The following is an 11696-nucleotide window of genomic DNA, read 5'->3' as shown; positions in this document are numbered from 1 at the left end:
TTTTAAAAACAATCTTCACATTTTTCATGTTTGATACTTTCTATGAGAGAAACATTGTTCACTGACTCATATAAGTGTCAGTTTAATTGATGTGTAACTGATCCATTTAGTTTAACTGAATTACCATTTTATTTTTTGCATTTCGTCTGTGATTTTTTGCCACCAAGATGGGCACTGACTTGATGTAGTTTGGTTGGGACTCACAGTTTTGGCTTTGGAAATAATCTTCTAGCAAAGACACAAAGGACACATTAGTACAGGAGTGTCAAACTCAATCACAAAAGGGGCCAAAATCCAAACCACACCTTAGGTCACAGGCCGAACAGGATAAAACATTTATTGAACATTCTAAAACTAATGAACTACATATATAGCATTGCTTGTGATAACGCTAGTGTGAATGCTGTAAGCTGAAGATGCTGAAATTGATAGCTGAAAACGCTGAAGCTGATAGCCAACTAAAATATTAGCTAAATGCCAAATTAGCCTAAAAAACAAACAAAAAAAGCTTAGGTTAGCCAAAACAGCCAGGATGCTGCTGAAAAAGAGGCTAAACTAGCCCAAAAACCTGAAGAAAAAGCCAAAATTAACCAAAACAGCAAGCATGTAAATATTACCGTAACTCCAAAACAGCCTAAAAAACTTTTTAAACAAGTCTAAATTAACCAAAGCAACTAGTGTGTAGCTGAAATATAATCTAAACTCCAGAATAGTCTAAAACTTCTTAATAAATGCCAAAATAGTCCAAAAAGCTAGTGTACCGTAACTTTTAACATACATATGAATAATGAAAAGGCAGGAATATTATTCCAGAATAAATCAACTTAAACCTTAAATAACTTTCAATATTTTACTCTCCATAAAAATATATTTTATCAAAATTATACAAGTTAGAAATGAGCACAAGATAACATCGAGTCATTAATAACAATAAAATAATATTCTCCCCAGAGGAGATGTGTGCATCCAAACATGGCACAGAACCCAACATTTTAGCCACCAAAAGGTTGAACTTATTGACAAATGTTCAAACGGCTCATATAACAGGATCGCTCATCCTGCATAACCTCCCACTGATTAACTCATTTGACCCTCTGCAGTTCGCTCACAGACCCTGAAAGAGAGTTGCTGATGTTGTCATATACCTGCTGCACCAATCCTTCTCTTACCTGGAGCGGTCGACGAGCTCTGTGAGGATCATCTTCTTCAACTCTTCCAGTGTGTTCAACACCACCATCAACTTGCACTGCTGAAATTGGAGGCAGCTCGAGTGGACCAGAGACCGACTGCGTGGATCATCGACTACCTCACTGACAGACTGTGGCTCCACGGCTCTGTCTGATGAGTTCATCTGTAGCACAGGAGCACCACAGGGCACAGTCCTATCACCCTTCCGCTTTAGTCTGTACACACCCGACTTTATCTATGACTCGGACCGAGGTTTTCAGAAGACAGCCACCGTTAGATAAGTGATAGATGAAATACAGGAGGATCAAGAAGGGGGATTTTGTCAGCTGGTGTGAAAACAACAAAGTCTGGATTAAAATAGTAAATGGCACCTCTTAGCTCCTTACTACTCAGCCAGTAAAGCCAAGTGGGCCTCACATGGTTTGAAAGTAGGCAGAAAATGTGGGCCCAAAATTGGTTTGTCCACAGTTTCTGTGGTGTTCTCACCTGTGTTTGCCCACACTGGCTTAAGTGGACACTCAGTGGGTTAGCTGGCTATGCTAGCCAGCCACATGATGGACAGCGGAGCTCGCTAGTATGCTATAGTGGAGCACACTAGCTCAAAAAAATAGGAGCTCAGTGGCATCCTACAGCAGAGCTCACTAGCTTGCTACAGAAGAGCTTGCTAGGATGCTGCAGTGGAGCTTGCTAGATCGCTACAGCAGAACTCACTAGCTCAAAGTAGAGGAGTTTGCTAGCTTGCTACAGCTGAATTCAATACCTCAAAACAGAGGAGCTCACTAGCTCACTAGCTTGCTAGCTTGCTACAGTGGAGTTGATGAGCTCAAAACAGAGGACCTCGCAAGCTTGCTACAGCAGAACTCACTAGCTCGCCACTGTGGAGCTCACTAGCTTGCTATGCTGTCCACCAGACAGCTGGCCGACGTAGCAAGGTAATCTACCTAGTAGTAGTAGTAGTTCACTTTTGGCTTGTCCCTTTCGGGGTCGCCACAGTGAAACCAGCACCCACTGTTTCGTATCAGTGATTTGGCAGAGGCTTTATGCCCAATGGCCTTCCTGACACAACCCTGTACTTGAGGGGCACAGGGACCCAGTTAGGCAGCAGCGTCAAGGGTCTTGACTAAGGACCCAATCTGGGTGGGGATCAGTGGACAACCCTGGGAATCGAACCTAGGGCTTCTGCGTGCCAGCCCTTCACCTAGCCCACTGAGCCACCCAGCCACTACAAGGTAAGGTAAGGTAATCTACTTAGTCCCTACTTAAATCAAAGTGGGCAAACACAGGTGGGGCCACTAGAGAAACTCCGGACAGTGTGTTCTGGATCGTTGTCCTGCTCAAAGACTCAGCTCCATTTCATCTTCAATGCTGATGGGAGGAGGTTTTGACTCAAAATCTGACGATACATGGCTCCATTCATTCTTTCCTTTACACGGATCAGTCGTCAGACAGCCCAAAAGCATGATGCTTCCACCCTTTGGATGCAGCTCAGGATTCTTTCTCCTCCAAACAGTAGAGTTCTTACCAAAAAGTTCTATTGTGGTTACCTCTGTCCAATCCTATTCTGGATCATCCAGATGTTCTCAGATGCTCTTTAGCAGGAGGACACGTCTGGTACTGCAAGGTTTGAATCCCTGCATTGTGGCGATTGTGTTACTGATGGTAGCCTCTGTTACTTTGGTTCCAGTTCTCTGCAGGTCATTCACTAGTTCCCCCAGTGTGGTTCTAGAATTATTACTCACCATTCTTGTTTTCAGAATTCCCATTTTGACTATGGGGTTTCCAGTCCATATTCTGTACACATGTTCCTGTTTATTATTACAGACACTTGGTTGTGGCGCTCCATGTATCCTTTTCCTGCCTGCATCTCACACCCAGCATTTATGTGCTGGATTGTTTCAGGCATCTTTTTGCACAGCCCACACCTTGGGTGTCCAAAGTAGGGCCCGTGGTCATCTTTTGGCCCGCAAAGTGGTGGCCACAGAAGCTGCAGAGAGTTTAGTTAAAACCCCTTAACTGAATGGTGTTTCAACTCTATCAGTGAGTAAGCTGCAGGCCAGCATTGAGTCAGTGATAAAGTCAAAGAGCAGCTCCACATCTCTCATTAAGATCCCAGTTTGATGTTTTCTGTGGAAGAACGTTTCTTTTAGCTTGCTCTTGTTTTTCAATTAAAAATGTCCAGTGAGGCCTTACTGTTAAATTTAAAGGTTTTAAAGACAAATGTTACTTACTTTTTATTCTTACTAATGTGTATTACCTTGATAAATACAGACTCAAAATAATAAATTAAACCATATTCTTTTATTTTCAGCTTTTATTTCATGACATGCAAAAAATTATCGTATTTGGCCTGCGGACCGGAAACCCATTTAGATTTTGGTCCTTTGAGGGAAGAAGTTTGGACACCCCATGCTTTAGAAAAAAACTCACTAGGCTTTTTTCGTTTCTCAAATTTTAATGACAGACCAGGTGGTAAAACTGCTATATTGTTCATTTCTTAAATACACACACCTGCGGTACACACCACAACATACTTTAAACTTTTTTGTGATTGCTTACTTTGTAACTTTACACACAACAAACTCTAAGCTTATGGTTTTTGTTCTGACACACCCCCATACACACCCATACACACACACATATATATATATGGGTGTGGGTGTGTGTGTATGTGGGGTGGGGGGGGTGTATGTGTGTGTATGTCTAGGTGTAGATCTGTGTGTGTGAGTGTGATACTGGCCACATTATCTATTACAATCCAGAACAGTTTTTTTAATGGTAAGATCATGTCAATGAAATTCTTTCAACTTTGCAAAATACATAAATGACTCAAATCCAAATACTGCTGTGGTGGATTGCACTAGTACAATGTATTAACCTCGTGTAGTTGTATAGACAATAAAGTGGCTGGCAAATATATATATATATATATATTTATATATATAAGTTACAATAATCATAATTCACTCAAAAATAGTGAAACTAGTCCAGTCCATAAGAAGAACAGGCGGAGGAAGTCTTGTCCAGTCTTAAGCCTTAGTCACAACTTCCTTTTGGGTGGTGAAAAATGGGCAAATGTGTACAGGCGTGCAGGGGGTCCCCACAAAACGTTAAGATTGTAGTACACCTAGTGGGTCTGTAGGGTAGAAATGTTCATAGACCTTTTTTCTGCGGGTGACAGGTCGTAGCTAACACTTAAGGCATGGGGATAATACATAAGGGAGATGTAGGTGAGACGTAGGCGTGTCGTCCGGATTTTAAAAAAAAGGGCCGGTTAGTGTTGTTACAGTGATAAGTGCACGCAAATTAGGAAATTGGACAATCAGAGTGTCATTTGTGTGGACTTTCTAGGGGTGTCCTAAGGGCACTTGTGTACCACGTGAACACTGCACATCTTGTGGGTGTGGCATTAGTAAGGTATAGGGTTGGGCACTGATTGGGTTTTATTCAGTTCCAGTGACAAAGCAGTTCTTTGGTTTTGGTTCCTGCCAATTTTGGTACTTCAATAGGCTAATAAAGAATAATGCCTACATCTTCCCAAATCAACACATTTTCATTGCCAAGAGGTCACGTATTGACGTATATTTAAGACCTCTGCATCAAAAATGGACTTTTTGGGTGTTGTTGTTTTTTGAGGTAATGGCGGTTCATCATCACCTCACCATCACCGGCTGCCCGCCGATTTGCACGTCGCATGCCCAAAGCTGAATTCCTGATTGGCTGATGCGGCGCAGTGACCTGTCAAACTTCTGTTAGTTGGTGTTAAATGCAGCCGGACGTACGAGCCCTGCACGTGCTTGCCACATCAGCGGTCTTAAATGAGCCCACCCACTATCACAGCAAAAGGATTTTCTAGAACTTAAAGTACTGAACAGACTGGAAGTGATTGACAAAAAGACCTTAACTGAAACTAAGCCCTGAAATGCGGATCGTTTGCAGCAGCTTCTTTTGGTTTCATAACGGTTCCTACTTGGAACCGAATTTCAGTGCCCAACCCTAGAAAGGAGCCTGTGCACATAACTTAATAAGGGCTAGATAATAGTTAGGGAACTGTAGGACAGCATCACCAATATGTCAAAATGGCATGTTACTTCCATTATCCTTACAAATACTTAACAATATATTTACCGCAATGGCACAGTCCATTTCAATGACATCCACCCCAATGACACTCCTGCGCTCCCTTTAAGATGCAGCCGCTCCACTCTACGGGATCCATGGCCCGGACAACCCAAAAACCTGCAGCACCTATACAGCTCAATATCAGTTTGGGTGTATGTGACTAAGGCATTAATTGACTGTTTATTGTTCATGTCAGCTTGAGCTTTTATGAAAAATGTCCCCAGCAAACTGACCACAGCAGACACCAGTGCATCAGTAACTGGATACTGTGTGTCCTGGGTGAACATGGAACCATCCTATGACCGGGAATCATACATCCTTCATTACTGCGTAAAGTGAAACTATGTGGATCACAGTGAAGATCGTTTGGCCAGCGAGTCTCATTTAAATGACAGAAGTCCACTGAATCAGCTGTTTCCATTATTGCACCGTGACATCTTCCAAGCCGCTCTCCTGCCCGCTCTGGTTCTGCTGCTGATCTGAGTTCTGTCTTTGCCTTCAGGATTTCTGTTGCTTTTGCTTAGAGCTTGAACCAGTCTGTTCTGTTTTCCTACAGATGGATTATGTCCCAGCTTCTCCCCACACCAACTGGAGATGTGTTCTTCACCTTAAAGACTTTAGTAAGCAGGAGCAGCTCGGGGCTCTGACTTTGTTTCTACACCATGTGCATGGACATTTGAGAAGAAGAGCTATACTGACGGCCATCACAAGAGCTGCCGCCCTGTTGACTGCTGGCGGCGTTTCCGATCATGTGCATAGCATCCATGTTTCCGTTGGACAAATACTGGCGCTCAGCAAAAGCTCCCGCGGGAGAGGAGGAGCAGAGCAGCCCCCCCTGGGGCTTCTCTGGGCTGGCAGCCAGGCGAGGAGAGGTGGGGAAATTGTAGCCGTACAGGTTGTAGGGGTTGTGGAGGGAGAAGGCGTTGTAGGAGCCCTGCTGAACATGGTGGTGGCTTCCACCAAACATGTGGGAAGAAGAGGAGGATCCAGAGGATGAAGATGAAGAGGAGCTGGAGCTGCCCCCTGCCTGCATGACATACTGAAGCTGAGAGGTTGGGAAGGAGCCCAGCTGACTGCTGTATGCATCCATTTTGCCACCAGTGCTCCCACTGCTGCTGCCGCCGGTCAAGGAGGGGTGAGTGCTGCCCTGCATGCCAGCAGCAATCAGGGAGGAAGTCCTTTGTGGGAGGAAAGATTCAGAGGACTGAGCGGAGGCCACAGCGCCCCCTGCAGCTTGAAGGCGTCCATAGGAACCATCTGCCAGGCCGCCGTAGCCCTGCAGCGCCGCCATGTTGCTGCGGGCACAAGCTGGGTACTCTGATAAACCCAGGTTACAAAGTTGACTTTCTCTGCAGCCCACATTGAAGGTGTTTGGAGCCAGGTGGAAGGCTGGGGGGGAGCAGGAAGGGGACAGGAGGTGTGCTGCACCTGAAGGAGAAGGGGTTCCTGTGCTGGAAGTGGTGGGGGAGGTGCCTGTGCTGCCACCTGCAAAAAACAAGAAGAGACGACTGTGAAGCACAAGTCTTTGGACAAGAATGTTTGTCATTTGCTGTCCTTTCAGACGATGGATGAGGTGTAGTTCGGTTTCACATCTGGTTCCAATTGTGGAGCTATGGCGAAATTTCAATCATTCAATAAGATTCCAGCCGGATCATCTGTGTTGCTGTCCTGATCTGGACCTCTTCCTCTGGCTCGTCTCGCAACCCCAGCTGACCCCAGTTCCATCTGAACGACCATGAACTATTCAAACGTGTAGTTGTAGGGTTAGATAAGCTACTCATTCTGCATCATTTCTGGCACATCGGCTGTCCATCCTAGGAGATGATCGCTCCTTCATGTGGACATTTTTGTTTTTGTTTTGTAGAACTGTGTTTTCCTGACCAAGGTAGAGGTTCTAAGGACAGAGGTTCCCAGCTTGGTTTAGTCTGTTTAACATCTAGCTGTCTCTATTTTGTGTCTGACTTGTATGTTTTCTGTTTAGATACAGGTGCAAAGCCCATTGAGACAACTGTGTAATAAGATTGGGCTATATCTGTAAAATAGGATTAACCACCATCAGCGTCTGGGCTCTAGGCTCTCTTGACTAGATCCAAGGTTATCGCTAGCATACAAGATTTCTGCGGCCCAGAACTACAAAGAATAAGTTTAATAGTCGACTAATCACCAATTATTTTTTCAGATTAGTAGACTAAACTGAATGTAAAGCACACATCTTAACCATCTTTAGCTTTAAACTAACTAAAAATAAAGACAATTGAGATGATAGTTTACAAAACTCTTCATGAATTGTGCAGCTTCTGTCCTTCATTAGTTTCTGGGATTATAACAAGATTAACCTAGAAAAGTTGCATTAACTGCAATAGTGCTAGTGTGAATGCTTTTTGCTAAAAGTAGTCACTGAAGACACTAAAGGGATTTGATAAAATTGCAACAACATTTCCCACTTTCTCTCCGTATTGAAATTACTTCAGGTATGGGGCCAATCCCAATTAAAGGAGGTAAGCTGAGAGTAACCATTGATGCTGTGAGTTGGAAGAAGGTTGGTTCCTGTATTTTTCTTTTGAACTCCATAAGTGCAAAATCATAAGGATAAAATAGGCGGTGTACATACTGACTTCACCTTTTACCATTCGAAACTATAACCTCGTTAAAGTTGCTGGAAAATCTCCACCAGACTCCACGGAGCTTCTTGATGTGACCACGACCGCAGTTGGAAAGGATTGTAAATCAATGAAAGAGCATTTTGATCTTAGCTTTGATTATTTTATCAAGAACTCTGAGAAACCAATGATTGAATGTATTGATCACAGTCAATAAACATTGGAGAATTAGCTAAAAGAGTCTTTGGTGAACTGGAAGGACAAAGAATCAGGATTTTGGAGGAAGTTCTGTCCATGAAGATCTTCACTTCCTCGTCCCAGCTGACATCCGGATCAGAACCATACGGCTGGACATTACCCAGATTGATGGATGTTTTAATGTAGCACCGGTGAAGATTTATGCTAGAGAGACACGGAGCTATCATAATCAGACAGGGGGGGATCAGGGGCGGGACACTAAAAGCCCCGCCCCCACAGCGGAGATTTTAAAAAATTTCAGATCAACATGAAAAATGGCTTTTTAAGATATTTAGGTTGTGGGATTTTGGTAAAAGACTTCATAATTATGATTAAAACACTACTGGGAACGTTTTTTTTTTTAAAATAAAACAATGGTCATAGGGGGGCTTTAAAAGGTAACCAAACCCTAAATAATCTTTTTTTTGTCTGTTGATCTGTATAAATGGGGCTTTAAAAGCGCTGTCTGTTGGTTGTTGCCAAATTTTTGATAAATTAAAATAAAATTGTTTAATTCTTGAAAGGATAGTCAAAAACTGTCAGTGTGCTGGCCCTTACCGGTTGAATCGAGGTTCTACAGTTCAATTTTGTGATTGGTCAAACTCTGTAAGTTTCAGAAATCTCATGTCATGATCTGCAGCTCCAGTGATGATAACAGTCCAGCCCCCAAGCCCCACCCCTCTGACTGGGTGTTCACATTTCGGCTGTGGTAGAGTCAGCCTCCAACTTCCCTGTTTGGTTACCCTTTAGGCTGCATTTACTTTTTCTGACTGTTCACTTCAGACTGACTGCAGGCTTTGATCGGTCATGGATGGCTCTGCTGCAGGTAGATACATTCAGTTTGGTCTTGGTCTGATCAACAGTGCTGCTCGCACACAGGTGTACATGTATGATCCGATGGTGAACTTTCTTGGCCCGGCTGAAATCTGTGAGTCAAGGCATTTAGTGAAAGAATAGCCCGAGTATATCAGTCAGATGTTTTTCTATTAATGAGACTTTGGCCGGCGTTCAGACTGCTGCAGGAGAAATTCAGTTTGAAACCAGACTGAGGAGCAGGCATAACGGAACAATCTAGAACTGGTTTGGCTGGGAGTTTGATTCTGCTGCATATGCCTTTGATCATGTCACTATAAGCTCTGCTCAAGGAGCTTGGAGGGGGAGGAAGAGTAATAAACAGAAGACGAAGGGAAGATAGCTTAGTGATGTCATGTTTTCCTCTGGTAAGAAGAGCTCAGGCGCTTTGGTGCCGAGGGAGAACACTTGATTAGTTGAATGGGAAGCGATGTCTGTCGTCGTGAGGGCTGAGCTGCACTCCACTATCTGCAGAACAGCTCAGTGTCTTTACGGGGTGACACCGAGACTCTAACGGCAGCTTAATTAATTCCTAATGACTGCAGAGGAGTTTGGGGGTCATAAACACGTGTGAGCCTCCACACAGATGATGCAGACCTGCAAGGTCAGAGTCAAGACTGACAGAGGAGGTCTGAACAATGCTGACTGCAGGCCGTAAAAGTGTATGAAAGGACTTTATTTCATTTGAATCAGTGTGATGTGAAAAGTTCTGCAGGCGGAGCTGTCAGAGCAGCAGCACATGGCCAAGCTCAAGTGAAGGACAAGCTGCTGCAGTGTGTGCTGAAAGTCACATGGAGAATATCCAGAGAAGAAATGACCAGCTTTAACCAGGGAAGAACTGCCTTCCATTCAGGGCAGGAGACAAATGTGCAAAGGTTCTAAATCACAAATGTCAAGCTCAAGGCCCAAGCTTTGACTTTGGCCCTATCCGGCCCTCCACAGCATTTTATTTTATTGTTATCAGTGGCCCGATGTTATCTTGCGCTCATTTATAACTTGTATAATTTTGACAAAATATATTTTTATGGAGAGTAAAATATTGAAAGTTATTTAAGGTTTAAGTTGATTTATTCTGGAATAATATTCCTGCCTTTTTATAATACATAATTATGTTAAAAAGTTAGTTTTAAAGTTCTACAAATTTGAATTCTGCTAACTTTTTCGACTATTTTGGCATTTACTAAGATTTTTTAGACTATTTTGGAGCTTAGCTAATATTTCAGCTACATGCTAGCTGTTTTGGCTAACTTACGTTTTTTTCTTTTAAGTTCTTTTAGGCTAATTTGGCATTTTGCATCATATCAACGTCAGCGTTTTCAGCTTCAGGGTTTTCAGCTATTAGCTTTAGCATTATCAGCTTCAGCATTTTCAGTCATCAACTTCAGCGTTTTCAGCTTCAGGGTTTTCAGCTATTAGCTCTGGCATCTTCAGCTATCCGCTTCAGCAATTTCAGCTATCAGCTTCAGTGTTTTCAGCTTTAGGGTTTTCAGCTATCAGCTCCAGCTTTTTCAGCTTCAGGGTTTTCAGATATTAGCTCTGGCATCTCCAGCTATCAGCTTCAGTGTTTTCAGCTTTTAGGATCAGTGAACTACATTGCAAATCTTCATTCCCACTGGAGGCTCTTCAGACATATTTACTCAGATTTCTGTTGTCTTCGTTTCAGGTGTGCATAAGCGGAGCTGGTAAAATGTTGGTCAGGTGGATTTCTTTCCCTCTGATTTAAACAAGCTTGTCCTCTTTTATGACTTCCAGCTTTTCCCATCTGGTTCTACTCAGAAATCAGACTCAACTGAACAAGAAAACAGGCTGAAAATTACAAGTGAACAAGACAGGCTGGAGGATGGGTTTCAAAAGGAGAATCTTCATTTACATACTTTGCTGTTTCTGCATGCTGGTGAAATCTTCAAATGTCAGCGTCCTCACTGGCGGTCTCCAGAAGGCGTACGTCTCCATGATGGCCTCCAGGCCAGTCCTGAGGGAGAGACAGGGGAAGGAGAGGGGTTAGGGGAGTCATAAAATAGCAAGGCTGATAATCATGAAAGTGAAAAATTATTGACTTTAGAGGAAGAATTTACAAATCTAAACTTTCTTTTACTCTTGTTTTGGTTTTCAGAGTTCATTTTCTTAACACAGCTTTGTCTTTTTCAGCATTGGCTGTTCTCAACAGGCTCAAGTCTGATTTGTTGTAAATCACATTTAAAAATCTCAATTATCTTTATCAAATAGAGATTTTTGTTCAAGCTATCCAGGTGTGGACAATTCATGACATTAACTTTTCATGCGGTTGAAATTATAGTCATTTTTTTTCAGTTTTGTCATATTTTTCTGACATTATTACATATTTAGTAAATATACTATGTAAGTAATTGAATCTGCTAATCTACAGCAAAAGCAACCAGTCGGTAAATAAGGAGCCAGAAAGAAACAAAGTAAAGGAAGTAATTTGTCCAAACAAACTGAGAAACCTGAAGATTGGAGTCTGAGCACAACAGAGAGGCAGGAAGCTGCAGTCTGGTTGGAGGAAACCGTGACCATTAAGAATCTGCAGGTTTTTACTGCGCACATAAATCTGAGGGACGTTTCATTTCCAATCCGCTCGTGCTTCTCTCCCCTGCGTGATTTACTCCAGCGCGCCCCGTCCAGGGAAACCTGCGCCCGTCACCCTCACTGCTGTTATTTTAGGGCTGCTAACTCCCAGAG

At 43.0% G+C, this 11696-nt stretch overlaps 1 protein-coding gene across 1 annotated transcript in view; it reads right to left on the bottom strand.

Moving 5' to 3' along the window:
* Nucleotides 1-3630: 3630 nt before the first annotated feature.
* The window catches only part of tbx15 (T-box transcription factor 15), a 42005-nt gene continuing 33939 nt past the window's right edge, over nt 3631-11696 (bottom strand). Inside the window, exons 7-8 of the mRNA XM_024260594.2 lie at nt 10871-10968; nt 3631-6792 (exon numbers count right to left, since the gene is read on the bottom strand). Of these exons, the coding sequence (XP_024116362.1) occupies nt 5963-6792; nt 10871-10968 (928 nt within the window). The 3' untranslated portion in view covers nt 3631-5962. The remainder of the gene's footprint in view (nt 6793-10870; nt 10969-11696) is intronic.

The sequence above is a fragment of the Oryzias melastigma genome, linkage group LG21 (genome assembly GCF_002922805.2).
Source record: "Oryzias melastigma strain HK-1 linkage group LG21, ASM292280v2, whole genome shotgun sequence".
In the NCBI taxonomy this organism is placed as follows: domain Eukaryota; kingdom Metazoa; phylum Chordata; class Actinopteri; order Beloniformes; family Adrianichthyidae; genus Oryzias; species Oryzias melastigma.
Note: the sequence above shows the minus strand (reverse complement) of the source record. Positions and strands in the feature narration are given on the sequence as shown.